Here is a 27,263-nt window from a genome sequence, read left to right as displayed (position 1 = left end):
GTAGATTTTCTGTGTTAATTAATATTACTAAACTAATCCTAGAATCAGTTTTTCAACTGGATCCATGATCTTAACGCGCCTTTTGGATGGCACGCCGCCTTTCTCAACCGCCAACTCGCGTAATGCCGCAGCCGCAGCTTTGGCCGTCTTACTTGCCCCTGAGCGGATAAACACCGCGGGCCAACCCATCGGGGCATCCGCGGTCACCCATGTCCCGCTCCCACTACTTTCCTCGTCGTCGCCACTTTTTTTCTTTCTTACCGCCGACGTCGATATCGGCGCTAAAATGGTTGTCCACGCGTCCATCCACACGTCTTCGCGAGGTAAATAACAATGCACTCTCGACGTTTTACGATCCAAAACCGGCGCGATCAACAAGTCCCGTCCGAGTAAAAACTGCGAGGTCAAATCACTCGCTACTTCGTCGTAGGTGTAGTGAATGAACATCATTCGCGTCATAGGTAAACCGACGTTTTCCGCCTCGCGCATAGCTTCGCGTTTGTATTCGAGCAACGCAATGTGCATGGACGTGCACCACGCTAAATGCGCAATAATCTCCTCGTCGTCCCATACTTGCGCGTTGTGGTGTGGTCTGTTTCCTTGGTGTGAACGATACACAGCGTCTGAAAACGCATTCAATTCCATCCATCGCATCAGCAATTCTTTCGATCGGTGTCGCCCCGGCGTCGCCGTGTACCCGCCGATATCCGAATGACTCAAAGTCAAACCGCTTAAAGCGCCGGTTAATATGCCATTCAGCGCGGATTTAATGCCGTCTCGATTATCCCAACTCACGAGTTGGTCGCCAACCCACTGAACGCTCGTAAATGACGGCGTCAATAAACTCGCCGATCTCGTCCAGAAAAATCCCGTTTTCTCCAAGCCGGCGCGTCGCAGAGCGCGTTTTTGAATCCTCGCCCAATCTTCCGGGTACCGGTTGTGCGTTAAAATTGGTAACTCTCCAGATTTCAGAGTTGCATCGAACGGTAAATATTCTCCAAAATCTGCCATGAACGCTTTCGCTTTTGTCGCGACGAGCATATCGACGATGACATTTTCGATCCATACGCACGCACTCCGGGTTGGTTAAATCCAACAAGGAAAACGTAACCCCTGGTTCACTCACGAAACCGTACCCTTCGCCTTTCTTGTTCTTGATGAAGTACCCATTCTCTAAAGCAAAACGGTATAAATCTCCGTGATGGTCTTTCGAGTCCATCAAAAACGGATTCACGTACGTTGCCAAGTGTGTGCCTTTCTTTTCAAACTCCTCGCGCAACGCGTGCCAATCCGTGTATAAATCTTCATCGAGTTTCCAGTTCCACCAGACGCGTTCGATGCCGATGCTCGTGTTTCGAAATCCCGACCAATCTTGTAACCAAAACCCGGCTATTTTCACCCCGCCATCGGTTAGCTGTTTTTCGATGCGTCTGACTTTACTTGGACCGCCAGTCATACCGACGATGACGCCTCGCATCGCCCATTCCGGTAACGGTTTAATGCGTCCAGAATATTCCGTGTACGCTTGTAATACGCCCGGAATATCTATCGCTGCGATGATTTGACCGCAAACTATGCCGGTAGGCGCAACCACGTGCACGCTGATTGCGTTTTCCTCCGTAAAATCAAACTCAGAATACGTGTAATTGGTGAGAAAAAACGATCGCGCCTTCGAGGTGACGTAATGTGGAATCGCCGAGTAGGTTGTCCACCAATCGCCGCTGGAACCTTTAAATAGGAGCTCCGCGGTCGCAGAAATCGGTTGCTTCCCTCTCCCTACGCCTTGTTCGCCAGTTATGATTGGCACTCTCCTACCTGTGTGTTCGATCGATGTGTATTGTTCACCTAATCCATACACTCGCTCGCGCTTCTCCACCGCGTGCGTCAAAATCAAATGGTTCAAGTTCACCATCCTCCGATTCCTCCTCGGGGATCTTTGAACGCCCGGAACGATTTCGTCCCAAATAATCGTGAATCCAATTCTATCATCGCTTCTGGATGCAAGCGCGACGGAATATGACGCTCTCAATTTCGCGTTTGCTTTCTGCTTCGCTAACTCAATTTCCGATTCTTGGTCGTCCGAGAAGAGCGCGTGGTACATTTTACTTCGTCGTTCGTAAAATGTGTTCACGAAGTGGTCAATCCACGCGTCCTCTTTCACCACCGTCCCTTTGATGACTATGCACTCCACTAATTCTACGTTACTATTGCTATTCTGACTATTCCCATTATTACCACTACCACTACTACTACTACTACTACTACTACTACCGCTACTATCGACTTCAATCAACGCGACGCCTCCGCCGCCGTCGTCTTTGTCCTCCTCCTCAACATCCGTCGTCCTCGTCTTCCTCTCCACCCTCCCGTCGTAATGCACCTCGCACGTCTTCCTTTCCATACTATCGATCGTCTGTACCGTCGTTCTCAACTTATCTAAAACCTGTATCCTAAAATGCCCGTGGATCAACTGGTGCACTTTAATCGGCCCGCTCGCGAGCGTTAAAAACGGTCTCTTGGAGATGGACGACCACGTTTCCGTGATTGGACACAAGCGCTGCCGGAAACAAAACTTGGCTCTCTTGTGCGTGATTTTCAGCGTTTGCTCCGTGTTTTGCCACTGCGTCGTAAAGAAGATAGAAGAAGAGTCGTGCGAACGATATCGTCGGGTCAGTAAACGCTGAAGATGTGATGATGAATGTGTGCGCGCAAAGAAGAAGAAGAAGAAAATTTTAATCCGAAAACTCTCTCACCTGGACGGTAAATTTCCCAACATCAAACCTCACATCCCCCAAATCCGAAGCCACCCTCCCTTCCTCTGAAATCTTATGATACGTCTTATCCACGTACGGTGCGATGATAAATATGATCGCCAACACGAACGCGGAGGAGAATATTGGAATTTTCGGTCGGTAGAGTTGCGTCCGGACGAGTTTGATGGCGCGTTTGATGGGGGATTTCGGGGGTCCAATTTTCCCCAATTTTGTGTTTCCTCCTCCTTTTCCTCGTTCTTCTTTTGCTGTTGAAGAGCGAGGACCTCGTCGCGGTGGCGTCGAGGGTGGCGTGCTCTCCTCTTCTTCTAATTTGCGTCGGCGTCGCGCCGTTGATGGTGGCATGATGTGATTGATGTTTACGTGTGTGTTGTACGTGTTGTGTGCGTTTTTTTTGAAGCATATGACTCGACAAAAGAAAAACTCTACAAAAATTTCTCATCTGAAAGCGAAGACGTTGAACAACATGGACCCTTTCAAATGCTCCGGTTGCTCGACAATTACCCGCGGAAACTTTCCCCTCGATTTTAACAAAGCGACGACGTCTTGAACTCCGGTTTTATCCTCCTTATCGTGGACTTCTACGACGATCGTTTCGATGTGTGCAAAATCTTCCTCGAGTATGCCGCGAAGGACGGAGAGCTCGTATCTCTCCACGTCGATTTTTAAGAGGTTGATTTTTTTCTTCTTCTTGTCCTTGTTGTTCTCGTTCGTTTCGTCTTTGAAGATGGCGTTGGATAAAGTCACGCACGGAACGGTTTCAATTCTTTTCCCTCGCGATAACCACTTCACGACGAAGAAACAGATGGATTTAATAAACGCAGACTTGACGAAAAACAGATTCTTCTCCAAGACGAACCTCGCGAATGTTTTCAACATCAGAAACGTCGGCGCGTGTTTTATAATCAACGCCACGGCGTATTCGACGACATTTGCGAGCGTCTCTTTCTCGTCTTCAATCGCCGTCGACCACCCTGCAGCGTTTGGAAACGACGTAAACGAGATTGAATCTTCTTCCCCGTCGCCGACGGCTTCGTTCGCCAAACGCAACGATACGTTCGGATCGTCCTTAAACTTCCTCTCCAAGTTGCGCTTCAACGCTTTGTACGTTTCCGGTGACGGTTCGAACGCGTATAATATGCACTTTCTGTTATTTTGTGACTTTTTTTTCAGCGCTTCCAACGCGAACAATCCGATGTTTGCGCCCACGTCGACAATCACCGTAACAGCTTCTTCTCCTCCCGTTAGGGGTTGTTCTGCACCTTGAATCAGATACAAATCATCCGTCGATATCTCATCGAATAAAAACTTCACGTCCAGCTCTGACACGTAATCAATCAACACGTTATCCGGTAACAGAGCTTGTTTTTCTTTTCTGTTCAGCGTTACGGTCTTCTTCTTCTTCTTTTTCTGCCGCTGCTGCTCGCGCTGCTTCTCAAAGCCCGACGATGCACACGCACCACCCCTGATGATGGATTTCATCTTCCGCTGACTGAAGCCAAAACCAGTATCATCATCCTTCTTGCGGCAATGATGATGATACTGGTAATGAGAAAGAGAAGACGAGAGTGCCATCATCATCCTCATCGTTGATTTCAGATATGGTGTCGTCGTATTCTTTCGCGTCGTTTACGTCGTCGTCGTATCATCATCATCATCCTGTTGGGTGGTTTGAAGCGCTCGCACACCCCTAACTGTCTTTTTCTCTCTAACTCAACGATTAGGGTTTGAAACCCTAAGTTTGATTTTGAATACATTTAAAAACAGAAGAACAACGACAGAAGAGAACACGCTTTCGCGCGCGCGCATTAAAAACAATCAGAGAAGAAGAGAGAGTAAGAGAAGCGCAGATCTCTTCGTAAAGTATTTTTAAGCGCAGTAGAGCGCGAGGTTTGTTGTTGAAGAAGAGGTTTTGAAACAACAACAACAACAACAACCGAGAGACAAAGAGAGAAAGAGAGATCTTCGTCAGAGAGAGAAATCTTTGTTTGCGCGAAAGTGTTAAAGAGATAATGGCGATGACTTTGGACGAGGAGGACAAAATCGAAGAAGAGACTCCTCCTAACGATGAAAACAACACGAACGCGTGCCGTTGGCAAGACGTGCCGTTGATTCCTCAGCTCGTTGGTACCGTGTCACCGTGTTCGTGGTACTCGGAAAAAGATGGGTGCATTTACTCCTGGGGAGGACAGAGCGGCGAAGGCGAGGAAGCCTCGAGGGAGGAGATGAAGGTTTTGGACTTGGTCGGTGCGTGCGTTTCTTTCGTTTTTCCTGCTTTTGCGCGTTTGTACTGATTGCTCACGTTTTTTATATCTTTCTCTTTATTATTGCGCTTCCAACTACAGGCGGCGAATTCGCGCATTGGACGTTTCACGTGGAAAACAGCCCGAACCCGGACGCGTTTCCGTCGTTTTGCGCGAGAGAATTGAAGACGAGCAGCCGTAAGAAGACGACGACGAAGAAGAAGAATGAAAAAGATGAAGAAGACGAGGTCTTGACGTTTTTGTCCGGCGGTGCGGAAGAAGGGGAGAACGGCGGTGCCGGTGACGACCATCATCCGTCGACGAGTGGTAGTAAAACCGTCGCGCGAACGTACGACTCCGCGTTGAAAAAATGGACCATTTTGGAGCCAGCGGCAGATAGGAAGATCAACGCGGTACCTGACGAAAGGTTTGGCGCGTCGTCGACCTTCATTAGCGATCAGAAGGTGGTGCTGTTTGGAGGAGTGAAGAAACGCATTCCGCCTTTGAAACCCAAGCGCATATGTGGCCCGCACCTCATTAAGGAGAGCGATCTCCCTACGGAACATGAAGCTGCGATGAAGAAACAGAACGCCGCGTATACGAATGAGACGTACATTTTCGATTTCAAATCCAACACTTGGAATCACGTGAGGGTGCCAGTAAGGAAATGTCCTCCAGCTCGAGCGTTTGCGAGTTTAATCTCTGTTACGGATGACGTTGCGTTTCTCTTTGGCGGCGTAGATGCTGCCGGCAGGTGCTTCAACGACGTCTGGAAGTTTGACTTTAAGAACAAAAACGAGCCATGGAAAGAAATTCTTGCGGAGAAAGAGGCACACGAAATGATTCCACCGAGAATGTTGCACGCCGTCTGCGCGCTTCCCGACGGCGATGGTATGCTTGTCGTTGGTGGGAGAGGCAGTAAGAACGAATGCCTCGGCGATGCGTGGATCTTCTCGTGCGAGTTTAGCGTTTGGCAAAAGTTACCGGAATACATGTCACCGAAGATGGGAGTATTTGGTGCAAGGCTCGTTCCAGCTCGATCGGCGGTGTTTCGAATCGGTGGCGCGTTTGCAGATGAGGTAGAAGGGAATCAAGTTATGATTGAAGAATCGAACGTTACGGGCACGAATACCGCCGCCTCTTCGCAAAAAAAGAAGAAGAAATCAAAAGTCTCTGCGGTGGAGTTATCGACAACTAATTCAGGCGCGTCATTTTTTGCCGGTGCTGGGTTAACGCACGGCAACGAACTCACGAACCCAGAGTTATTTGACGATGATGATAAAAAAGAAAATTTGTGGGACGACGTGTTCCCGCTGAAAGACTGCTGGGACGCAGATGCCGCCGCCCTGACGACGGATCTTAAAACCAGGAAAAAGAAGAAATCGGCTGGCGGCGACATGAAGCTGCCAAGTGTTAGTATTACCCCGACGAAGACGAAAAAGGATCTATCGATTTCTACGAAAAAGTCTACCGAAGTGCAGCCTTCGTTGGAACAGAGCAGCGGCCGCGAAAACGCGAACAACGTGACATCCATCGCTACGACAGAAACGCCACGAGCCGGAGTCCGGTCCGCGTTTGAGCCCGTCAAAGGTTCGCAAGCGTTTAAAGTGGACGGTAGATCTGCTCCACCGCCGGCGGCGCCCGTCGCCAACTGCGAGTTCTGTGTCGTTGAATTCAAAGGCAAGACGAGAAATCAAATGTTGATGAAGCACCGAGAGGAGTGTTCGAAAAACCCGAAGAACATCATCGGCGAAGCGACCGAAAAGATTGCCTTATCATTCTCAAAGGCCGACCGGCTTTTAGGCTTGCCCAAGCTGAAGGTGCAAAAATCTGCCGCCCCGAAATCCCACGGCGGCGATTTGCCCAGCTTGAGTCCGCGCGCCAGTCGAGAAGAAGTGCTCGTCCCGGGCGTGCGTCCAGCACCTTCGGACGACGAGGACGAGGATAAAGTCAACGCTGTCAAGAAGAAAAAGATGAAGAAACAACCTTCCAAGCTCGGGCGATCGAGTTCGTCTCAGATGAAAGTTGCCTCGGCCGGGAGCGGCGAGGTCGGAGGCAAAAGCAGCGGAGGAGATGCGCCGAACAACAACGCCGCTGCGGCCGCCGCGGGAGCAAAGAAGAACGAAGAAAAGGAAAAAGCGACAACGACGACGCCTGCAAACAACGAGAAGAGCATGCCACCCAAAAAGAGAAAGTTGGCCGAAGACGGGGCTACGCAAAAGAACGAGACGACGGAAGAGGAGAGAGAGGCGTTGAGGAACGAAGAATGCTACCAAAGGGTGATGCAGAGAAGCGTGAACTTGCCCAGATTGCATAACGCATCTGGAGCCTTGACGGTCTCAGAAGCAGATTTGATGAAATCGTTTGCACAACTGGCTAATATGAAAGAAGACGCGTTCAAAATAATGGACAACAAGATGAAGGCGGAGGAGAAAGAGATTTGGGACGGAGCGGCGAAACACCTGGCGAATGCAATGCAGAGCAAAGATTACGACAAACTCTTCAAAGAGCTGAGTACTAACGGCACAACAACAACAACCTCTCCATACAAAAAGGCGAAAGGAGGAGGAAAACTTCCAGCGATTGGTTCGAAAGTCGATTCTTCCAAGAGTAAAATTACGGGCACTTTTGACGCCGGGTACTTCGTAGAGCTCGTCATCGACGGCAAGAAATGCTCGGGGATTGCATTTTCACCAGTTTTGAAAACGACCACCATTGGCGGGAAACAATAGCAGAATCAATAGCAGCAAGTGTTATATAAAGCACGCATATACAGCAGCATACGTATTAGTATAGTATTCGTAGTATATCTTGTCCGCATTAACAAAATAAGGGAGAAACTAACCGCCTCGTAACTTTCGTGAGTACTCTCAGATCCTTCTCCGCGAAGAATATAGGTAAAACGTACGTCGCGAAAACAATTATCAATATGAACAAAAAAGGATAAAACGTAGCCACGGGTAACACAGTATTCTTATCGAAATCTGTCGAACGCGATACTGTAAAGACGACCGCAAAGGATAGTATTTGCAAAATCGTGTACGCGTTGATTACGCCCAGACGCACGAAACGGAAACTCTCTTCCGCTCGGTGGTTCACTTGCTCTCTTTGCGTAAACATGAGAAGGAACCGTTTCCATATATCGTTATCTTCTAAGGACGTGTAACCCATGTAGAGTAAAAAACCGGATATCGCTGCTACAGGTATTTCTCCATATAACGCGTGACGAAAAACCCATAAGGAAAGTAAACGAAGCAAACTCGCGCATAAGTTCGTAAATCTTCCGTTTTCTGTGGCTGAAATAATATGCGTTTTTGCCACGTAATCTTCTTGATACTCGACGCTCAAACTCGAAATTCTCGCGTGGATGGGCGAGTGCGGTAAAGATGGTATAGCGATTGGAAGGCCGAACAAACCTTGCAACGCGTTTATAACCCCGACGATAAAGTAATCGTAATGATACGATTTACCTTTCTTAAGCTTATTCTCCGGTCGGTTCGAAAGAACCGCTGAGATTTGGCTCTCAAAAAATACTTGCACTGCGAGTGATACGCCGCAAAAGCAAGCGACGAGTACTGATTTTGGATTATCTTTCATCTCGGAATACCTTGCGGGCGTATATGTTGGCCACATTGTGCCACTCAGTTTGTACCTCTCGTCATGGACTCGATCGACCGGCACGTCTGGCGCGATGTAGCTCACGCCCGTAAATACCAATAAACCAATCGCCGGCGCCAAATCGGATAAGACTTTCCGTATCGTCGTCTTTAGAAACGGACTCGTTTTAATTGATTGTATTTTTCTACTCAAGCTGAACGTTCCAATGTGTAAAATGAAATACTTGAGAAACTCGGAAACTGTTTCCGCGCTTTGCATGCCTTTGTTGCGCATGGCGTTTATCGATGAATACATGAAAATAACCGCGACGAACATTCGCAGGCATTCGGCAAAGAATCTTCCAACGTATTTAATCAGCGACGCACCCGAAAAAGAGGCAAAGAGCATAGACGATAAGCCAGAGACCAGGGCGACGATGGAATAGAACGTTACCATGTGCGCGTTCAATCGAGACGCGGTTATCCTCACGACTTGAAGAAACGCTAACGTTGGACCGGTTATCCGAAATACTAACGCGGATTGCCCACCAAACAACGAAAATGCCACATTTGCCAAAGCTTCGGAGGTTAGAAAGCTCTCCAGGCCAATGCGTTCGTCGGAGTCGATGGTAAAAACCAAACCCACCGCCAAACAAGGAACCGTAGTGTTGAAGAAGAGCCAGACGATTGTGTTCAAAGCTCGAAAAAATGTAGGCGCGTCTTTAAAGGCGTCCGCGAAATCGCTCCAATAACGTTTCTTAACGACGCGATGAAAATCATCCGAGATTCGTGCGAAAAAGGAAATATTTGAGCAGCACCGTCGTTGTATTGCTTTTCTCTGTTCTCTGTCTGCTTCCTCTTCTATTAAAGTTGTTTCGAGAAGTGAAAACGTTCGTTCTTGAGGTTGTCCGTTTCCATCGTCGTCGCCTCCGTGACGATACAAGAAACGACACATAGCCTCTCGAAATTCGCTCACAGATCCCGCAGCGAGTGCTTCGAAGTAAAACTCTTCGTCACTAAAGAGAGTGGCAATAGTCCCACTCGTGGCGAGTGCGTTTTTTGTTTGTTTGTGCATAGCGTAAGCATCCGTGATGACCAAGACGACGAATTTATACCCGTTCCTATTATTATTATTATTATTATTGAAAGGAAGGGGAGAAAACGAAACTTTCAACCACTCTTTTGCGCGCGCGATGATAACCAGCCTTGCCGATTTTAACACGCACGTTTTTGCGGAAACAGGGATTATGAGCGCCCCGTTACTTTGTACAGAAGCGGTTGCGACAGACGAATTCATCGCGTCGTCCAAGAAAATCGAAGAGATCAACGCCGCGGATTCATCGCTGCTGTTATCATCAAAATGCGTCTTAGCTTTCTCGACCATTTTCTTCACCACATCTCGCAACGTCTTTATGCTCGTCTTCTCCGCGGATTCGCCTTCACCAGTCTCCGCCGCCGCCTCCGATGCCACGTTCTCATCATCCACATCTAACAAAAGCACCGCGTCTAACTTCTCCGACCGCGATCTCGCCTCTACCAACCTCATCCTCCCACCATCATCATCTTCTCCCAAACCAACTCTCGATATAAACTTCAAATCGTTCGCCGCCGACCGTTCTTTCCGTAAATCTTTCTTTTGTAACCTCGCGAACACGCGATAGAAAATCATCTGCTCTCCCGCTTCTCCTCCTTCCTCTTGGACGCTTTCCTCTGCAATTAAACCACTCCTGCTACTGTTCGAAGAATCCTCCGTAACAGAGATATTCTGGTCATCGTCTACGCTCTCCTGCGTGAACCGCCTCTTGATCGGAGACGTCATCGCCAGCACCACGTGATTGGAAGCAGCAGCGTTTCGGAGTTCTCCGTCGTCGTCTCTTTTCTCTTCCTTCTCGGCTGTTGTTGTCTCGAGGACGAGTAGGTTTTCGTCTTTTGTTCTCGTTTTTAAACCCTCTTTGTCTTCTTCTTTTCCTTTCGTTCTCTCCTCGCCTCTCCTCTCTTCTCCTCCTTTTTCTTCTTCTGCTTCTTTGTCCTCCATCGCGTCGTCTTCGTCGTCGTCGACAGAAGAAGACATCGATTGTTGGTGTTCCTCGTTTTTTTAACCGCTTTTCGCGTATTTTTTACTCTTCTTGAAAATATGTCTAGGGTTTTTATTAGGGTTTGAAAACCTAAACCCTAAACTAGTTGTAGTCTTTTATTAGGGGAGTTGTGTTGGCAAAAAACACCACTTAATAACACATGATGCTCCTCCTTCCTCCGATCGCGTCGAGAACCTCCTCCTCTTTCTCTGCCTCCTCCAGCTGCTCTCGCGAGCGACGACGACGAGAGCATTCTTTTTTGAGAGCGGTTGTTCGATTTTGCAGTCAAAGTTCTGCTTCTCTTTCTTCTTCTTCTTCTTTTTTTCGAGCATCATCATCAATTTCATCATCGACGCTTAGGAGGAAGAGGACGCGAAGAAGCGAGAGAACAAAAATCAGCGCAGGTTTATTCGGGCAATCGAAAGAAGAAAAGATCGTGGAACAATACTTAAACTCAAAAGAAGGCCACGAGGCGATCTTAAAGGCGAAACGAGAAGGGAAATCGAAGAAAGAGTTACTCAAAATGCACAAAAGAGATATCGTCCGGTTGTACACACAAACCAAAGATATGAAGCTCCCGTTCCATATCGTTTCGCAAAGTCAACGCCTGGTCTTCGCGAGCTTCCTCAACGCCGTCATCGACATTCCAATCCTAAACGAAGCCACGGAACAAATTATTTTCATGAAAGCGGTGGATGTCATCGCGGACGCGATCGAACGTCAGTTGGAAAAGATGGGGAGCAAAGCCTTCTTCGAAGGCGTGACGGACGCCGGCGAGTCGAGAGTCGACGTGTGGGTGGTCGCCACGGCGACGAAGATTAACGAGAAAATAGATATTCCAGTTTTGAACGAAAAGCAAGAGCAAGAGGCGATCGAGTTCGTGTTACACGCCATGGCGGAAAGATTTTTGGCCAGTCAAGGGAAAACCATCGCCGAGAAGAAGGGGAAAGGGAAGATGTTTGGTTTCATCTGATTTTCATCTGATGATAGTTGTTGTAACTGTATCACATCGAAAAAAGCTGCCATAAATTTTCACACGTTCCCGAGAAAAATTCTAAATAAGAGTAAGAATGTGTCGTCGAGTGCAGTGTTCCAAGTGCGACAAACCAACCTGGTGAGATTATTCTTTCGCGTGCCGTTATTCGTTTTAATCCGTCTTCTCGTTTCCTTTCTGTATATCTCTCTCTATCTATCTATCTTTCCTTCAAAATGTCTCATCTCTTTCCAGGTAAAAATTCTGATGAACATTTTCAACACGCAGGGCTGGATGTGGGATGCACATCGAAACCGCCTTAGCCGGGGTTAAAGAAGAAGACAGATGCAAATGCGAGCGAGGCTCGGTGTTCGGGTCCTTGCTCGGTAAATGGAAGTAGCACATTTCGTGAGCGGACGTGTTGTGGTTACGTTTAGAAATTAGAAGTGTGTTTCTTACGTGAGATTCTCACGTCATGCTATCGTTATACCTCTCTGTTCAAAAACTCTCCGCTACGCGCTGCGCTAATTCTATGTCTACGATAATCGTCTTTAAATACGAGCATTATCATTATTATTAGTAGTATCTTCTTTGTCGTCGATGTGGTCGTCGTGGCTGTCATCAAACTTCCCGGCTTTATCGAAGCTCGCGCAAAACTGGTCGTGTACTTCTCTCACCGGCTTTAAGACGCCTTTCGCGATAGTCGCGGCTGGGATGAGATTTTTACACCCCTGCGGATGGCATTCGGAACACCACTGTTCGGGAAATAAACCGATATCGTTTATGGAGTGCTCGAACTGTTTTGTTTTCGCGCGGTCGGTGAAACCACCGAACGCGTCTCGAGTGGTTTCGAGTTTAATTACTAACGGTAATCGGTTGGAGAGTTTTGAGATTTCCAGCTCTGTCGCGTGCGTCGGGATGGCGAACGAAGAAGCGCCGTGTTGTTGTTCTTCTTCCTTTCCGCCGCCAACTTTCAAGGTTGGGAATTCGCCGCGCATGATTTTTACGCTCTCTGGAGCCGCGCCTAAAGGTTTGATGTTCACTCCGTTCACTTTCGCCTCTCGCGCGAGTTTTGACGGCGAAACGAAATGGTCCAAAGGACACGTTCCCGGAATGTGGTTGCTATCGCGACTGCCCGGATAGTGACACTGAAAGGTGAAGATGTTATCGTGACCGCCCCAAACTTTATCGCACCAACACGGCATCGGCGGGATCAATAGCGTTCGCTTCAACGAAGCTGCGACGGCCATAGCGTTCGCCAAGGCTTTAATGTGTCCAGAACCGGCGACGAGATGGTCGGTGATAGAGGGCGTGTCGTGCGAAGAGATGGCGCCGTGGTCGTCGACGGCGTCGTCGTCCCATAAGTGAGCGGAAGCGTCAAACGTGATAAACTTTTCTTCTCTTTCTTCTTCAGGGACGCGCCACAGTCCAGCTTCCATGAACCTCCATTTTTTTGCATCGCCAGAACTGCCGTCAAAAGTATACGTCGCGTGTACCGCAAACGGCGTCTTCTTTTCCTTCTCGTGAAATTTTTGCACCATGTACACGTGACCGGGATTAAACTTCGCCACTGGAAACACTCCTAACAACGTGTCCCCTTCCGCGGCGACCAAGACGCGCTTGTTCTCCTTCGGCCCGAGAGTTCGCGTTCCATCCATGCGCATCACCTCCAAACCAGGCCACGCGTTTTCTTTCCTCGACATCGCGTTGAACACCTGTTGATCGCTGGTTAATCGATGAAACCTTCCATCCGTCGCGCTCAAATGCAAGTTCCATTGCTTCGCCCATTGAATCCCACCTTTCGTGTGTCTCAAAAACACAATCCCGGTGTTAAAGACGCCTCCTTTGGCGTAATTCCCACCGTCTCTCTCGTCCGACGTCGGCGATAAATTATCGCTCGACACAATCACGTCGGCGGCTTTCAACTCTTCACACCCGTCGATATCGAACGATAAATTCTCCACCACTTTCCCGTCTTCGCTCACCTTCTCGCATTTCAAGTACTCCTCGGGATTCTTCAACCAAACGACGTCCGCGTCAGACATGACGACATCAAACCCAAACTCGAGTAAACTCGTCGCGTGCGAAATGCGCATCTTTGCAAAATTCTTCCACGCCTTCGAGGCGTGCGAACTTCCTTGCGCTTCCAAGTGGTGGTCCACGCGATAGGTAAACGCCTGTCCTTCGCCACCGTGCGATTCGTCCCCAACTGTTTTCTTCAAAATCTCGAACGCGTCGTCGTCTAAAGCACCAATCAACGTCGTCATCCCAATCGCTTTCGCCCACAAGATGAAATTCACCGCTAACTCTATGTGATGCGAGTTTGCGAACGACACCACCACCGCGCTGCCGCGATGTAAGCCCATGCGATTGACGACTTCGATCAACTCATCCGGAGCGTTTGGAAAGGACATTTTATCCACCCGAACTTTACTTTGCGAGTGAAATTTCCTCTCCATTTCTGCCGTCACCGGTGGTGGCGAAACATTCGGCGGCGGAGGGAAATCCGGCAAGGGTGGCACATTTTCCTCCTCCTCGCTACGGGTGGTGGTTCTCTCGACATCATCATCATCAAATCGCAACTCTCCTAACGGCGGCACGTACTTCTTCCTATCACTACTCCTATCCTCCCATCTACCATTATTACCAACCTCGTCGTCGTCGTCCTCGCGAGGAATGATGATGTCGTCGTAATCCTCGTGATTCTTCGGCGTCCCGCCTACCGGTAAGTGATTCCTCTTCTCGTGAGACTTCGGGACTCGAAATGTCATCCGTCGCATCCACGCGTACTTCTCCGTCTTTTGCAACTGGTCCACGTAGAGGAACAGGAAAAATCCAATAACAGTGACCGATAAAGAACGACGGACGAGTTTCTTCTTCAAAAGCGAAGTCGTGGTCGCGCTCGAGGAGGCGAAGTCCCTCATCTTTTCTTTCTATTATCCTAAAAGGAGTGTTTACCCGAAAGTGAGGACGAAAAGTGCGGCTTTTTCTCGCGTTCTCGTTTTTCCGAAATGAATGAAGAAAAATACACGGACGCTCTTCATCTTCATGTTCTCGCATTATCCTCGCAAAATCTCCTCGGCTCTTCTCCTGGCGACGTTTGCACACTTTTTCTCTAAATCTCGAAACCACGTTTCAAACGAATCTCTCAATCCAAAGCGACTTTTCTCGATCAACTTGGAGACGACGGCGACGACGCCTTTGAGTTCGCGAAGTTCTTTCACCGCGTTTGAGTGTTCGGTTTTTTTTGTTTTGATTTGTTCGAGGAGTTTACGCTCGTGGATCGCGCGTTCGGAGAAGGAGAATTGGGAGGATGGATTTAAGCGCGACGCTTCTTTTTGTATTCGAGTGGATTGGATGGATTGACGGAGGTTGGCGAAGTCGAGTTTGAGTTGGAGGACGCGATCGCGGACGAGAGCGGCGACGGCGAGGGTGGAGGATTTTTTTTGCTCGTTGGCGGTTATCGCTTGGGAAAGAGAGAGGACGTGCGAGGAAGAAGAGGATAGGAACGCGGAGAAAGCGAGCTTTTTGTCGAGGAGAAGGGAGCGATGGTAGTCGAGGTCGAAGTTTTCTGCGTCGTCGTCGAGAAGAGGATTCGCGGGATTTGGATTTTCTGCTGCTTGGATCTGTTCGCGCGCGTCGTTCATGTCGGCATCATGCTCACCAGCGCCGTTGTCGTTGTCGTCGTCGTCGTCGTCGCTTGTTTCAGCAGTATTATCATCATCATCATCACCTCCTTCTTCTTCTTCTTCTTCTTCTTCTTCTTCTTCTTCTTCTTCTTCTTCTTCTTTTTCTTCTTTCCGTTCAATAGAGAGAGCAGTAACTTGAGAAGGTTTCAAACTTGCACTTTTACCATCATCATCATCATCATCATCATCATCACCGCATGTAACTAAAACCTTCCTCTCTAAGATTGCGTACGCTTCTTTCAGCGCGTTCAGTTCTTCTATTAGACGGGCGTTCTCTGCTCGTAAACGTTTAATCACCAACTCAGGGACGATTTCTTGGTTTACGTGATACTCGTTCGTGACGCACGATACGCGTTGCGCAAATCTGCACGTCGCCACGTTTTCAGTTAATTGCGCTTCGTCGTGCGAACACGTCGCAATCATGACGGTGTTACAGTTACCTCCGAGCGAATCTCGAAGCATGCATGTTACTATTGAATTCCGATACGGCACGTGATACGTAGCGTTGGCGTCGTTTTTTCTTCGTCGAAGTAGTTGTTGCTCTTGCAAAGCGACGATGACTCGTTCGAGATAGTGCAAGGATAAGTTAATATGCTTAGCTTCTGTGAGCACGGAACCGTCTATTTTTGTTTTTGAGACTCGTTCGGAACCAGCGAGATCGACAATGTTCAACTTTGCTCTTTGTAGAGTATCGTCGCCGGACGTTCGTTTCTCGATCGTGATTGTGAACACGCAATGGGAACGACTCGATGCTAAGTTTAGCGGCGTTTCAGCAACTGCGCGATTCGCATCGCCGGCAAAGAGTAAATCCATCGCTTCTTCTTCGCTGCAAATTCTATGCGTGGATATGCCTTTCAAATGGAACGTTTTCTTTTCGTCTTCTTGAAGATAAACTCGAGGTAAATGAAGTTGATGTTGTTGTTGTTGCTGGTTTCTCGATGACGATGGTTCTAGATCGATGCGATTGTTGCCAATTTCCCTCGACACTTGAAACATTTCTGCTTCATTCATATCATCATCTTTAGCATTGACATCATCATCATCATTATTATTACCATCGCGTGAACATTCCTCGACGCCTCCCCGCAAAAACATAGACGACATGTTCAAATCATGCCTCCCTAACAAATCGTACGCTTGCTCGTTATACACCTCCACGTACTCGCACGTCGCGTCAAACGTGACCACTTTGTTCCCGTTTTTCTCCTCTTCCTTTCTCTTTCTCTTCTCCATCTCTCGAAATACCGTTTCTAAACTCCTCGGAATTATTCCTCGATTCTCAAACGCGCCGTCGTTCCCGCCGGTGATCGTATGCGTCTTCCCGGACCCGGTTTGCCCGTACGCGAATATCGTTCCGTTGACGCCATCTAAACAGTTCAAAACGACGTTTCTCGCGCACACATCGAAAGTATCTTCCTGCGACGCGTTTTCGTCCAAGATTTCATCGAAGAAGGTAAACATCTGACTTCCTCTCTTCGCGTATTTTTTACTCGCAGCAGCAGCAGAAGCACTCTCCTTCTCCTCGTCCTCCTGTTCGTCCTCCTCGCAGTCGAACGATACCATCTTTTTCTTTTCGTCGTCCTCTCCTTCGCGTTCTTCCACGCGCACTCGTTTCGAGAGATGATCGTGAGATGGCTTCAATCGAAGATACACCGCTATTCTTTTGCTCTTTTTCTTCTCGTCTTTTTCTTCTTCTTCTTCGTCTCGGTCGTCGTCTGAATCGTCACTCCTCCCAGCGAAAGAAGAAGAAGAAGAAGAAGACTCTCTCTCTTCGTCCGCAACAGGAGGAGGAGGAGGAGTAATAATAGTATTCGCATCGTCTGTCATCGCTGTAAAGCGAAAGAGATGCTATTCGTGTAACAACAGTGTGGCTGTTTTCAGTCAAACTTTTTCTTTGCCTTCCGGGGTCGTATTTTTTGACTTTTTCTCTCTCTCTCTTTACTTGATGAAACGCTAATACATCAAAGGCGCAAAAGACGACGGGGATGATATATTTTAGTACGTTGTTCTAAATACTCTCTCTCTCTCTTCTCTGTTGTTACAAAATGCTACGGATGATGTGTGTATTTATTGTTAGTCATTTAAAATCCGAGTCTCAATCTGACGATGATATTGCGAACCCGATTATATACGCAATCGTCAAAAGCGGGGTCCGCCGACGCCGTCCCAAAACAACTTTTCGGACGTCAACATTAATTAATTCTTCGCGATCCCGGTTGGATTCTCCGCTTTTTCAATCTCAATCTCGTGCGAAAACTCCCACGGTTTCCACTCTCGCATCTTTGGAATCAGCTCCAACTCGTCTCTCGCTTGCACCGCTAACTCTTCGATTTGCCCAGCCGCGATCGTCTCTTCAATTTCGCTCACCGTTTTCCCACTTAACGTCACTTTCTTTCGGTGCTTGTACATTTCTTCCACGACTGTTCTGTACGCCGCGTTCTCCGGCACGAACTGGATCTTTTCCAGGACTTGGTCGCATAAATTCGCGTACGTGTTTATCGGGTCGTTCATCACCGGTAAACCGACTAAACCGGTGGTTTTTTTAAGGGATTCATTCGCACGATTTGTATTCGTAAAAGGTACGCACGCGCTCGTCCTCAAAAAACGAAATAAAGTCGCTTTTGTCGATATCGTCGTCGTCGTCGCGAAGTGAGAGGAGAGCGCTCTTTTCAACGACCGAGAAGAAGAGCGCATCATTTTTTTGTGTGTTCTATTCTCAGAAAGATGATGATGATGATGATGATGTGGTTGTGTTTTTGAGGATGAAAAATGAAGGAACAGGAACAAATCGATTGATGAAAAAAAAAAAATTTCTTTCGAAAAAATTTCAAAAAACCAAAAACTTTTTGCTCACTTTTTCTTACGAAACACACACACTGTGAGAGCGCTTTGTACTACTACTAAAACGACTCGTAAGAATAAGAGCACGAATAAAATGTCGAGCAGCAGCGAGGAGGAGGAAGAAGACGAGGAAGAAGACCAGCGAGAAGAAGAATCGGAGGAAGAGGAGGAAGAAGAAGAAGATTCGGATTCGGAGTACCGTCATTCCCAGGATGATGATGATGGTGAAAATTTCATCCGGGAACAAAACGTGAAAGCGTTGCGAGATGGCCTTCCGCTCTCGAAAATTCGATACGCGTCGGTTCTGAGCAATTTAAAACCTCCGGAACCAGACGAGGTTATTTTGAAGAGACACTTTGCGCCGCTCGTTCCCGGTGGGGCGTTGCAAACGGGTACGTTTTTAGTGTGTTTGTTTGTATGCTTTCTCTTTCGCGCGTTCGGAGGAGGGGAGTCGATTTTGGATTTTTGAACGATTCTTTTTCGTCCGTCGTTTTCAGTCTTTTGGGTGCCCACTTTTGAAAAAAAAGCACATCATCTCTTTCTCTCTCTGTTTCTTCTCTGTTCGTCGTTATTGCGTTTACATTACATTTCAGTTCTGACGATTCTATTTCGAAAACGTTTTCTTTTTCTGTCATACAGCTGGGTTACAAAGAGCGATTCTCGCTCGGAAAATATTCATCCCGTTCGGATCGAAGCTCAAAGTCGAGTTGCCGAGAATTATCCCGTCCGACGCGGATGCGGAAGATATCGTGCTCCCAGAAGGCGTCGAAGAGTTGGTGTTGTGGCAAGACGAGGATAAGGAAAGAGAAGAGGCGAAGAGTTCGTTACCTGCGGTGAAAGTGGATAACATGTTGACCAGGTGGTTGCGACCGCATCAACGGGAAGGGGTATCGTTTTTGTACGAGTGCGTGATGGGTTTGCGCGGGTTTGAAGGCGCCGGTTGTATCTTAGCCGACGATATGGGCTTAGGGAAGACGCTGCAAGCGATTGCTTTGATGTGGACTTTGTTGAACACGAGCATCGAGGAAGATCAAAAACCGACGGTGAAAAAAGTGGTCATTGTCTGTCCGACGTCGTTGGTGGCGAACTGGGACGCGGAGTGCATAAAATGGTTGAAAGGGAAAGTGAAGACGACGCCGATTTGCGGAGACTCGAGAGCGGACGCGGAAAGCGCGGTGAAGATGTTCTTAGCGCCACAGTCCAGATCGCAAGTCTTAATTGTTTCCTACGAAACGTTTCGAATATATCACGAACGATTTACCACGGAAAGTTCGTGTCAGTTGGTCATTTGCGACGAGGCGCACAGATTGAAAAACGGCGAGACGTTGACGAACCAAGCTTTGGCCAAGATGGCGTGTAAACGACGCATCATGCTTTCCGGAACGCCGATGCAAAACCACTTGGACGAGTTTTATAGCATGGTGTCGTTTTGTAACCCTGGGATTTTAGGCACGACGAAGGAGTTCGCGAAGAAATACGAGCGACCAATTTTAGCCGGGAGAGAACCATACGCCACGGACGCCGAGTTGGCAAAAGCGAACGAACGAAACGAAATGTTGAGCGTTATCGTGAACAAGTTCATCTTGAGAAGAACGAACACAATTTTATCCAAGCACTTACCCCCGAAAGTGATTGAAATCGTGTGTTGTAAGACGACGCCTCTGCAAAGATCGATTTACGAACACTTATTGTCCGAGAAGGCGAGAATCGCGCAGAAAACCGGGAAACAGATGGACGTTTTGGCGTGCATCACGGCTTTGAAAAAGCTGTGCAATCACCCGAAATTGATTTTTGATGCCATTCGGGAAAAGAAGTACGCCGGGAAAACCGATGGTGGGAACGCGATCGACGATAATTTGACGCCGTATTTCCACGGTTTGTACGACGGCGGCGGCTCGGGAAGAGGCGGTCGAGCGGGCGGGCAGATGTGCGAAGGGTGGGAATGGCACGGCGGAAAATTCGCCGTTTTAGCTCGATTATTGCACCAGTTACGCACGGAAACGAGCGATCGGATCGTGATTATCTCCAACTACACGCAAACGCTAGATTTGGTGGAAATTTTGTGCCGTCAAAACAACTACCCGTCCTTGCGCTTGGACGGAGGAACGAGTATTAACAAAAGACAGAAACTCGTCAACGCGTTCAACGATTTGACGAACAACGAGTTTATCTTTTTGCTCTCTTCCAAAGCTGGTGGGTGTGGTATTAACTTAGTCGGTGGGAACCGTTTGGTGTTATTTGACCCGGACTGGAACCCGGCGAACGATAAGCAAGCCGCGGCGAGATGTTGGCGAGACGGTCAAAAGAAAAAGTGCTACGAGTACCGATTTCTTTCCTCGGGGACGATCGAGGAGAAGGTGTTCCAAAGACAATTGGCGAAGCAAGCGCTAACGAGCGTTGTCGATGGGCGAGGATCAGGTTTAGAGCAAATGTCGATGACGACGGAGGATTTGCAGCAGTTGTTTTCTTTGGACGTGGAGTGTCCGAGCGATACGCACAGAACGTGCGATTGTACGCGATGTCCCGACGTTCATCGCAAGATTGAAGAAAATACGACGACGACGATGATGAATCACAGCAGCATTTCGAGCGAGGATAACGCGATTGGTGGTGGTGTGAACGACCCTTTACCGGAAGAAAAGCAATTGGAGGACTTCGACGAAGCGAAACTGAACACTTGGGCGCACCATTATCGCATGTCGCACGTCCCCGACGCGCAGTTACGCAAAGCTGCCGGCGAAGACGTGACGTTTGTTTTCTCGCTCGAAGTCGACGGCGCGAGGATTGCAGAGATGCAAGAAAGAGCGTTAGCGTTGGCGGAGAAGAAGAGGAAAGAGAATCCTGTCGTTGCAAATAAAGACAGAGAGGAAGAGGAGGAAGACGATAGCGACAGCGATAGCGACAGCGACGGTTCATCATCGCTATCGTCATCATCGTCTCTTACAGACGACGAGAAAGAAGAAAGAGAAGAAGTAAACGAAGAAGAAGAAACAGTAACTGTCACGAAAAAGAAGGCGAAAGCGTTGAAAGACGTGAGCTCGAACGAAATGGAAACACGCATTGCGATTACAAAAACTTTGACTGCCACCGAGAAGAAGAAAAATACGCCGACTCCCTCCAGCGGTTGCGGAAGGCAAACGTCGTCATCGGCCAAGCGCCACAAAGCAGCGATTAGTGACGACGACGAAGACGACGAAGAGGAGGGCGAAGAGGAGGAAAAGAGCTATGATGCACACGAGGAACAACACGACAAAGAAGAAGAGGAACTCGCCCCTCCTCTAAAGAACGAGAAGACGAACGAGAAAAAAACGATGACGAGGAAGAATATCCGCAAGTCAAAGGATGATCCAAATACTTGCGTCAACTGTAACAAGAAATCCGACAAGAAAGAAATGGTCCCGTGCGCTGGTTGCGAGAGAAAATTTCATTGGTTTTGCAACGATCCGCCGATGAGTAAAAAGCCAACGAAAAGGAGTCATCCAACGGGTTGGTTCTGCAAGGATTGCAACGAAGACGGAGAGAAAGAAGATGAAGAAGAAGATAAAGATAAAGATAAAGATGATGACGATGAAGAAGAAGAACTCGCTCTCACCGCGGAACCGGCGAAAAAAAGGAAAGTGTTATCGGATGATATGATTATCGTCTTGGACGACTCAGAGGAGGAGGAGGAGGAAGAAGAATATCGAGAAGAATCTGAATCTGAAGAAGATGACGATGATCAAGTTCCCGACTCTGAAGACGACGATTAATATACACTGGAACGTTGTTATATATATATTAAAAAGAACAAAACACTCTCACTCGCTCACTCTTTCTCTCTCTCTCTCTCTTTATCGCATCTGAGCTTCCGCCGCTTCGCTCACGACTGGCAAATTCACGTACCTCCCCGTCGCGCACCCGACCGCACACAACGCGAACGCCACGACCAACCCTACCCAAATAACGTTATACATCCACTTCGACAAGAAATACGGAATAGTTATGCCTAAAATCTCCCTCGAAAACAAAGATTCCAACAACCCCGGAAATATCAACACAATGTCCAACAGTATCGCCTGCATTCCGTTAAAGCGACAAAACCTGCTCAAGTTTTGGTTCCTCGCCACGCCTAAATACGCGGCAAAAAACGGAATCAAATTCCCCAGCGGTAACGTGGCTACAATTTTCACGATAGGTAAGAGCGGTTGCAACATAATTATCGCCGCCGGAAACGCCGCGAAGAAGTATCGCGAGTATCTTAGGCCGGATATCAACGGGAGCAAGTACGGGAGAAACGCCACCACTCGGTCCGAGACTGGAACTAAGGACGTGCCGCCGCCGCCAGCTTTCGTCTGAACCACCACCATTCTTTTGTTGAGCGTCGTCGTCGTCCTCGTCGTCGCGAACATTGATCGAGACGAAGAAGAAGGAGAAGAGAGAGAACAACAACACGCCGCCGTCGATGATGAATTCTTTGAATTCATCTTAAAGGTTTGTTGTCTTTCTCTTTCTCTTCCTCTTCCGATTCGTTCCAAGCGCGTTTGGGGGAGAAGGAAACGACATCTCCTCCTTAAATCCTTTTGGAGAGAGGAAGAAGAATCCACCACGAAAGTTGTTCTGTTCGTCGTCGTCGAGAGCATTTTTTCTATTACATATACAATTGAAGTGAAGACGAAAGAAAAAATTTCCAAAGCGGTTACTTGTCTGACTGTCTGACTGTTGTTGTTCCAAAAAAGAAAAAGAAGAGAGTCTCTTTCGCACCAAACGGCGGCGAAGAAAGTGTTCTTTTGAGTATTCGTTGAGTATGTGATGTGAATGTATGTACAACAGGACTATGAGAGAGAGCTAATGTTGAGTGCGCATGTGGTATTTTAAACTCTTAGCGTAACGATACCTCTTCTCGCACACGTGGCATTCATACGGTTTCTCTTTCGTGTGAATACGCTTGTGGCTTTTCAAATTACTAGATTGAGTGAAACGCTTCTCGCAAACATCACATTCGTACGGTTTCTCGTTTGTGTGAATACGCGTGTGTTTTTGCAAATGACCATATTGACGAAAAGCTTTATCGCACACATCACATTCGTATGGTCTCTCGTTCGTGTGAATACGCGTGTGGTTTTTCAAAGCACTAGAATCACTGAAACGCTTCTCGCACACATCACACTCGTACGGTTTCTCGTTCGTGTGAATACGCATGTGGGCTTTCAAATTATCAGATCGAGTAAACACCTTCTCGCAAACATCGCACTCGTGCCCTCTCTTTCTCTTCACTCCTTTAGCGTCTTTCCGCGTCTGATTTTGCTCCACGACATCGTCACACGGCACGCACATAATCCTCCGCAATTGCTCTACGTCGTCGTCTTCTCCCTCTTCTTCTTCTTCTTCTTTTCGTATCTGATTTTGATTCGCCTCGAGATCATCCTCCTCGTCAGGAATCCTCGAACACAACACCGGTTCTTCTTCTTCCACTTCTTCTTCTTTATCTCTCGCCACCTTCAAAACCGTCCTCGCGTTCACCGCGCGTTTAGGATGTGGATTCTTTCTTCGTCCCATGGTATTATCAGTGCGCGAGACTTTAAAAGAGAGTCGTGCGAGGTTGAAGAATAACGTATTATCGCATGTGTGATGTGATCAGAGCGTCTCAGAGAAAAGTATTGTTTAGGGTTTACATCATCACTCACAAACCCTAAACATGAGAAAACGCAAGCCGCGGGCATTTCGTCGAAGCACGCGAGGCGAGAAGTCGCGAAAGATTCTCACGCTCTCGTTTCTTCAGAAAGAGAAGATACGAGAGAGACAGAGAGACAGAGAGGAATAATGAACACGATGTCCTCTTCCTCTTCCTCTTACGGAACAGCTCATACGAACACGAACAAACACAACGAACGAGAAGCGTTGTTGTTCGAATCCAATCGGGACGACGACGTCCAAAAGACGAAGAAAACATCATCTTCGCGCATCGCGAACGTGTTACTGAACCGAAAGACGCTCGCTTTGGGCGCTTTAGCGTTCGTCTCCGTCGGCGCGTTAACCGCCGTCAAGTCTTCTCGCGGTGGTGGTAGTTCCTCGTTCGCGACGTTAGGCGGAGCGAAAGATACCTTGTTGCCCCATTCGTTCAGCGAGCTCGGGAAAAAAGCATCTTCCGCTCCTTTGGGTTTAAGAAAGAAAAATTCTTCGATGGAGAAGGTGGGATTACTCGGCGCCATGGACGTCCACGCGTGGCCGGACCCTTTCGAAGAAGTCCAACGAGTCGCGCAGGAAGAGGCGCCGGCGGTTGAAGAAGAAGCGACAAAAGAAGAAGAAGAAGTAAAACAACAACCAGATTACGAGGAAATTCAAGCCGCGGAACAACAACAACAACCGGTTGCCGAGGCGGTTGTAGAAGAAGTCCCCACGACAAACGTGATGGAAACGGCCAACCCGCAGTGGGTGAACACGAACGCGTTGGCAGTGCAGCAACAAGCGAACATCGCGGCGCAGGTTGGCGCGTCCGGGATCGTCGCGTCGGCGGTGGCCATCGATCCGCAAACGGGGCAGCCGTTTGCCACGCCGGCGGATGGAGGCGCCTCGTTGTCGCAAAGTTTGAACACGGATTTATCGAAACCGCCGGCGAGTTGGCCGGTGGATATGGAGAGTGGCGTGCAATGCAACCCGATCATTGGGTGCGTCGCGGGCGTGCCGTATCCGGGCATCGGGTGTTGCGAAACCGCGATGTTGACGCCGGAGGATGTGGCGCCGACGCAGACGCAACAACAAGTGCCGGTGAACCCGTACCAGTATCCGATCGCTGGTGCGGTGACCACGCAACCCGCCGCGGCGCTTCCGTATCAACAACAACCGCAACAAGTCTATCAACAACAACAACCAGTACAACAACAACAAGCGCAAGATCCGTACGCCGCGTACCAGCAACAATTACAAGCCGCGCCGGGGGCGTACGCCACCGTCGCCGCTGCGGCGACTGGTAGTATCGCGCAACCAGGGGCGGAAATCAACCCTGTTGGCGAGAACGGTTTACCGGAGTGTAACGTCGCCGAAGATTGCGTCGCCGGCGTTCCGATTCCGGGCATCGGCTGCTGCAACGAAGCCGAAAAGGCGTTGATCATTGCCGACGCGCAAAGTAGACAACAAATTGACCCGGTGACGGGCGTCCCGTGTAACACGGACGCGAATTGCGTCGCCGGTGTCCCGATTCCAGGCATTGGTTGCTGCGAGTCTGCGCAAGCGATGGTTGGTTCCCAAGAGCAACAAACGCAATTCTATCAGCAACAACAACAAATTCCGGGCCAATACATTGGCGTCCCGCAAGCTGTGGATCCATCCACATTGCCGGCGGCGTTCGCCCCGGGCGTCAACCCGTTCGCATCGGCCGTTATCACCGCTGAAAATGCGCAACCGCAAATGTTGAACCAAATTGATCCGGTTACCGGCCAAGCGTGCAACCCGAACCCGGGCTGCGTCGCCGGCGTCCCGATCCCGGGCGTTGGGTGCTGCACCGGTACCGCCTCGCGAATGATTCCAGGCTCGCCGCTCGTCGACGCTGCGACTGGTTTACCGTTAGTTAATCAAAATCCAGTCGATCCGGCGACGGGAAAACCGCTCTTCATGAAGGCGTGCGACGCCACGCCTACGTGCGTGGCGGGCGTCCCGACCGCGGGAGTGGACTCGTGCTGTAAACAAGGCGAATGCGACCCGTCCCCGACTTGCACCGCCGGTGGCTTAGAACCAGGAGTAAACAACTGTTGCCACGTTTGCGATGGGAACCCGGAATGCCAAGTTGGCTCTGAGTTCCCGGGCATCGACACGTGCTGCAAACCGCCGCCCCCGCCGGATTACGACGGCACGCCGGGTAACTGCGACGCGAACCCGTCCTGCCAACCGGGCGTTCCGGACCTGGGGAAGAACACGTGTTGCCCCGACAACGCGGCCTGCGACACGACGCCTGAGTGCATCCCAGGTGGTACCGTCCCAGGTGTCGATACGTGCTGTGCGGACACGTGCTTGGTGAAGCAAAAAGTCCAACAAACAGAGTTGGGCACCAGCGAAGTCGAAACGAAGAAACAAAATCCATGGAAAGGCTGTAACCCGGACCCGAAGTGCCTCCCAGGCATTGACATCCCAGGCGTGGACAACTGCTGCAAAAACTGCGAACCAGGCGTCCCGACCCCGGGCGTGGACGATTGCACCGTCGCCCGAAAGCGCATGTGGGCTCGATCCATGCGACGAAACGGCATGAAAAACGACCAAATCAACGAAGTCATCCAAAAAGAATCTAAACACATAGAGCAAACGGCCGAGGAGAAGGAACAACAACGACAGCAAATGATGTTAGAGTTGAAAAATCGAATCAAAGAAGAAATGGCGAGAAAAGAGGATCTGTTGAAGACGAAAAAAGCGCAGGCGAGATCGAGCGCGAGAGCGAGCGCGAGAGCCAGTCGAGGGAGCACCGCCGCCTAAATATAAAGTAAAAGAAGTCGTATTATCCTACAAGAGCGAGAACAAGATGAAGAAAACCGCCAACAATTTTATATTATACATATATTTATTCATTATTATTATCAGTATCATACTCTTTTGCACGTAAAAGAACATGCTGTGGAGGAAAAAACTGTATTAAATGTGAGCACAAACAGGAGAAAAAATTAGTGGCTAAAATCGATCTGCCTTTGTACCAAAAAGCAGTCACTCGCACTAATCTTTTTTCTCCTCATTCAGACGCACACTTTACACCTACACCTTTACCACAAAAAATAATCATGTTCTCCGCTACTACCGCGCACACGACGTTTACCGCGTCCATCGTCGCTTTGAGACCGACGACGAAGACCACCTCGAAGAGGTCGGCGACTTTTGTTGTGCGTTTTATAATTCTTTTTGCATTTTTGTTTCCCGTGTGACGGCACGACAGATTCCCGAGACGTCATCATTTCATTCTCGTTTTGATTAGAGAGAAATACTGTGCACGCGAGATGGTTTCTCTCTGTCTCGCGCGGGAAGTCTCTTTAGCTCTCTCTCTTTAGCTCTCTCTCGGCTTTTACTGACAGCATTTTCTTTCTCTCTCTCTTTTGAACGCATGTTGTTATTATTATTATT

The 27,263-nt window shown here is 48.8% G+C and overlaps 13 protein-coding genes across 13 annotated transcripts; 5 read left to right on the top strand and 8 right to left on the bottom strand.

Annotated features, from left to right (window-relative positions):
* Window positions 1-27: 27 nt before the first annotated feature.
* On the bottom strand, window positions 28-3,116 carry Bathy01g05990 (alpha-glucosidase; the record flags this gene model as incomplete). Its single annotated transcript, XM_007515483.1, has 3 exons — window positions 28-1,022; window positions 1,054-2,620; window positions 2,754-3,116. The coding sequence occupies 3 exons, from the start codon at window positions 3,114-3,116 to the stop codon at window positions 28-30; spliced, it is 2,925 nt and encodes a 974-aa protein (XP_007515545.1).
* A 93-nt stretch (window positions 3,117-3,209) lies between these two features.
* Bathy01g05980 (predicted protein) lies at window positions 3,210-4,358 on the bottom strand (the record flags this gene model as incomplete). The annotated part of the gene is made up of 1 exon (XM_007515084.1): window positions 3,210-4,358. The coding sequence occupies one exon, from the start codon at window positions 4,356-4,358 to the stop codon at window positions 3,210-3,212; it is 1,149 nt and encodes a 382-aa protein (XP_007515146.1).
* Window positions 4,359-4,783: 425 nt separating this feature from the next.
* Bathy01g05970 (unknown protein) lies at window positions 4,784-7,746 on the top strand (the record flags this gene model as incomplete). Its single annotated transcript, XM_007515534.1, has 2 exons — window positions 4,784-5,018; window positions 5,117-7,746. The coding sequence occupies 2 exons, from the start codon at window positions 4,784-4,786 to the stop codon at window positions 7,744-7,746; spliced, it is 2,865 nt and encodes a 954-aa protein (XP_007515596.1).
* An 88-nt stretch (window positions 7,747-7,834) lies between these two features.
* Bathy01g05960 (unnamed protein product) lies at window positions 7,835-10,645 on the bottom strand (the record flags this gene model as incomplete). Its single annotated transcript, XM_007515579.1, has 1 exon — window positions 7,835-10,645. The coding sequence occupies one exon, from the start codon at window positions 10,643-10,645 to the stop codon at window positions 7,835-7,837; it is 2,811 nt and encodes a 936-aa protein (XP_007515641.1).
* A 563-nt stretch (window positions 10,646-11,208) lies between these two features.
* Window positions 11,209-11,658, top strand: Bathy01g05950 (predicted protein; the record flags this gene model as incomplete). The annotated part of the gene is made up of 1 exon (XM_007515064.1): window positions 11,209-11,658. The coding sequence occupies one exon, from the start codon at window positions 11,209-11,211 to the stop codon at window positions 11,656-11,658; it is 450 nt and encodes a 149-aa protein (XP_007515126.1).
* Window positions 11,659-11,755: 97 nt separating this feature from the next.
* Bathy01g05940 (predicted protein) lies at window positions 11,756-12,058 on the top strand (the record flags this gene model as incomplete). The annotated part of the gene is made up of 2 exons (XM_007515666.1): window positions 11,756-11,799; window positions 11,947-12,058. The coding sequence occupies 2 exons, from the start codon at window positions 11,756-11,758 to the stop codon at window positions 12,056-12,058; spliced, it is 156 nt and encodes a 51-aa protein (XP_007515728.1).
* Window positions 12,059-12,209: 151 nt separating this feature from the next.
* On the bottom strand, window positions 12,210-14,582 carry Bathy01g05930 (glycosyltransferase family 77 protein; the record flags this gene model as incomplete). The annotated part of the gene is made up of 1 exon (XM_007515546.1): window positions 12,210-14,582. The coding sequence occupies one exon, from the start codon at window positions 14,580-14,582 to the stop codon at window positions 12,210-12,212; it is 2,373 nt and encodes a 790-aa protein (XP_007515608.1).
* A 135-nt stretch (window positions 14,583-14,717) lies between these two features.
* Bathy01g05920 (predicted protein) lies at window positions 14,718-17,174 on the bottom strand (the record flags this gene model as incomplete). The annotated part of the gene is made up of 1 exon (XM_007515080.1): window positions 14,718-17,174. One exon carries the CDS (start codon window positions 17,172-17,174, stop codon window positions 14,718-14,720), a length of 2,457 nt encoding a protein of 818 aa, XP_007515142.1.
* A 369-nt stretch (window positions 17,175-17,543) lies between these two features.
* On the bottom strand, window positions 17,544-18,044 carry Bathy01g05910 (NADH dehydrogenase [ubiquinone] 1 alpha subcomplex subunit 5; the record flags this gene model as incomplete). Its single annotated transcript, XM_007515455.1, has 1 exon — window positions 17,544-18,044. One exon carries the CDS (start codon window positions 18,042-18,044, stop codon window positions 17,544-17,546), a length of 501 nt encoding a protein of 166 aa, XP_007515517.1.
* A 238-nt stretch (window positions 18,045-18,282) lies between these two features.
* Window positions 18,283-21,937, top strand: Bathy01g05900 (DNA repair and recombination protein RAD54; the record flags this gene model as incomplete). The annotated part of the gene is made up of 2 exons (XM_007515036.1): window positions 18,283-18,580; window positions 18,828-21,937. 2 exons carry the CDS (start codon window positions 18,283-18,285, stop codon window positions 21,935-21,937), a joined length of 3,408 nt encoding a protein of 1,135 aa, XP_007515098.1.
* An 81-nt stretch (window positions 21,938-22,018) lies between these two features.
* On the bottom strand, window positions 22,019-22,534 carry Bathy01g05890 (predicted protein; the record flags this gene model as incomplete). Its single annotated transcript, XM_007515474.1, has 1 exon — window positions 22,019-22,534. One exon carries the CDS (start codon window positions 22,532-22,534, stop codon window positions 22,019-22,021), a length of 516 nt encoding a protein of 171 aa, XP_007515536.1.
* A 478-nt stretch (window positions 22,535-23,012) lies between these two features.
* On the bottom strand, window positions 23,013-23,723 carry Bathy01g05880 (the record flags this gene model as incomplete). The annotated part of the gene is made up of 1 exon (XM_007515102.1): window positions 23,013-23,723. One exon carries the CDS (start codon window positions 23,721-23,723, stop codon window positions 23,013-23,015), a length of 711 nt encoding a protein of 236 aa, XP_007515164.1.
* A 273-nt stretch (window positions 23,724-23,996) lies between these two features.
* Bathy01g05870 (unknown protein) lies at window positions 23,997-26,627 on the top strand (the record flags this gene model as incomplete). Its single annotated transcript, XM_007515742.1, has 1 exon — window positions 23,997-26,627. One exon carries the CDS (start codon window positions 23,997-23,999, stop codon window positions 26,625-26,627), a length of 2,631 nt encoding a protein of 876 aa, XP_007515804.1.
* Between the last annotated feature and the right edge of the window lie 636 nt (window positions 26,628-27,263).

Source organism: Bathycoccus prasinos (assembly GCF_002220235.1).
Source record: "Bathycoccus prasinos genomic : Chromosome_1".
Classification (NCBI taxonomy): domain Eukaryota; kingdom Viridiplantae; phylum Chlorophyta; class Mamiellophyceae; order Mamiellales; family Bathycoccaceae; genus Bathycoccus; species Bathycoccus prasinos.
The sequence above is the reverse complement of the archived record's forward strand: the minus strand, read 5'-3'. Positions and strand labels throughout refer to the sequence as shown.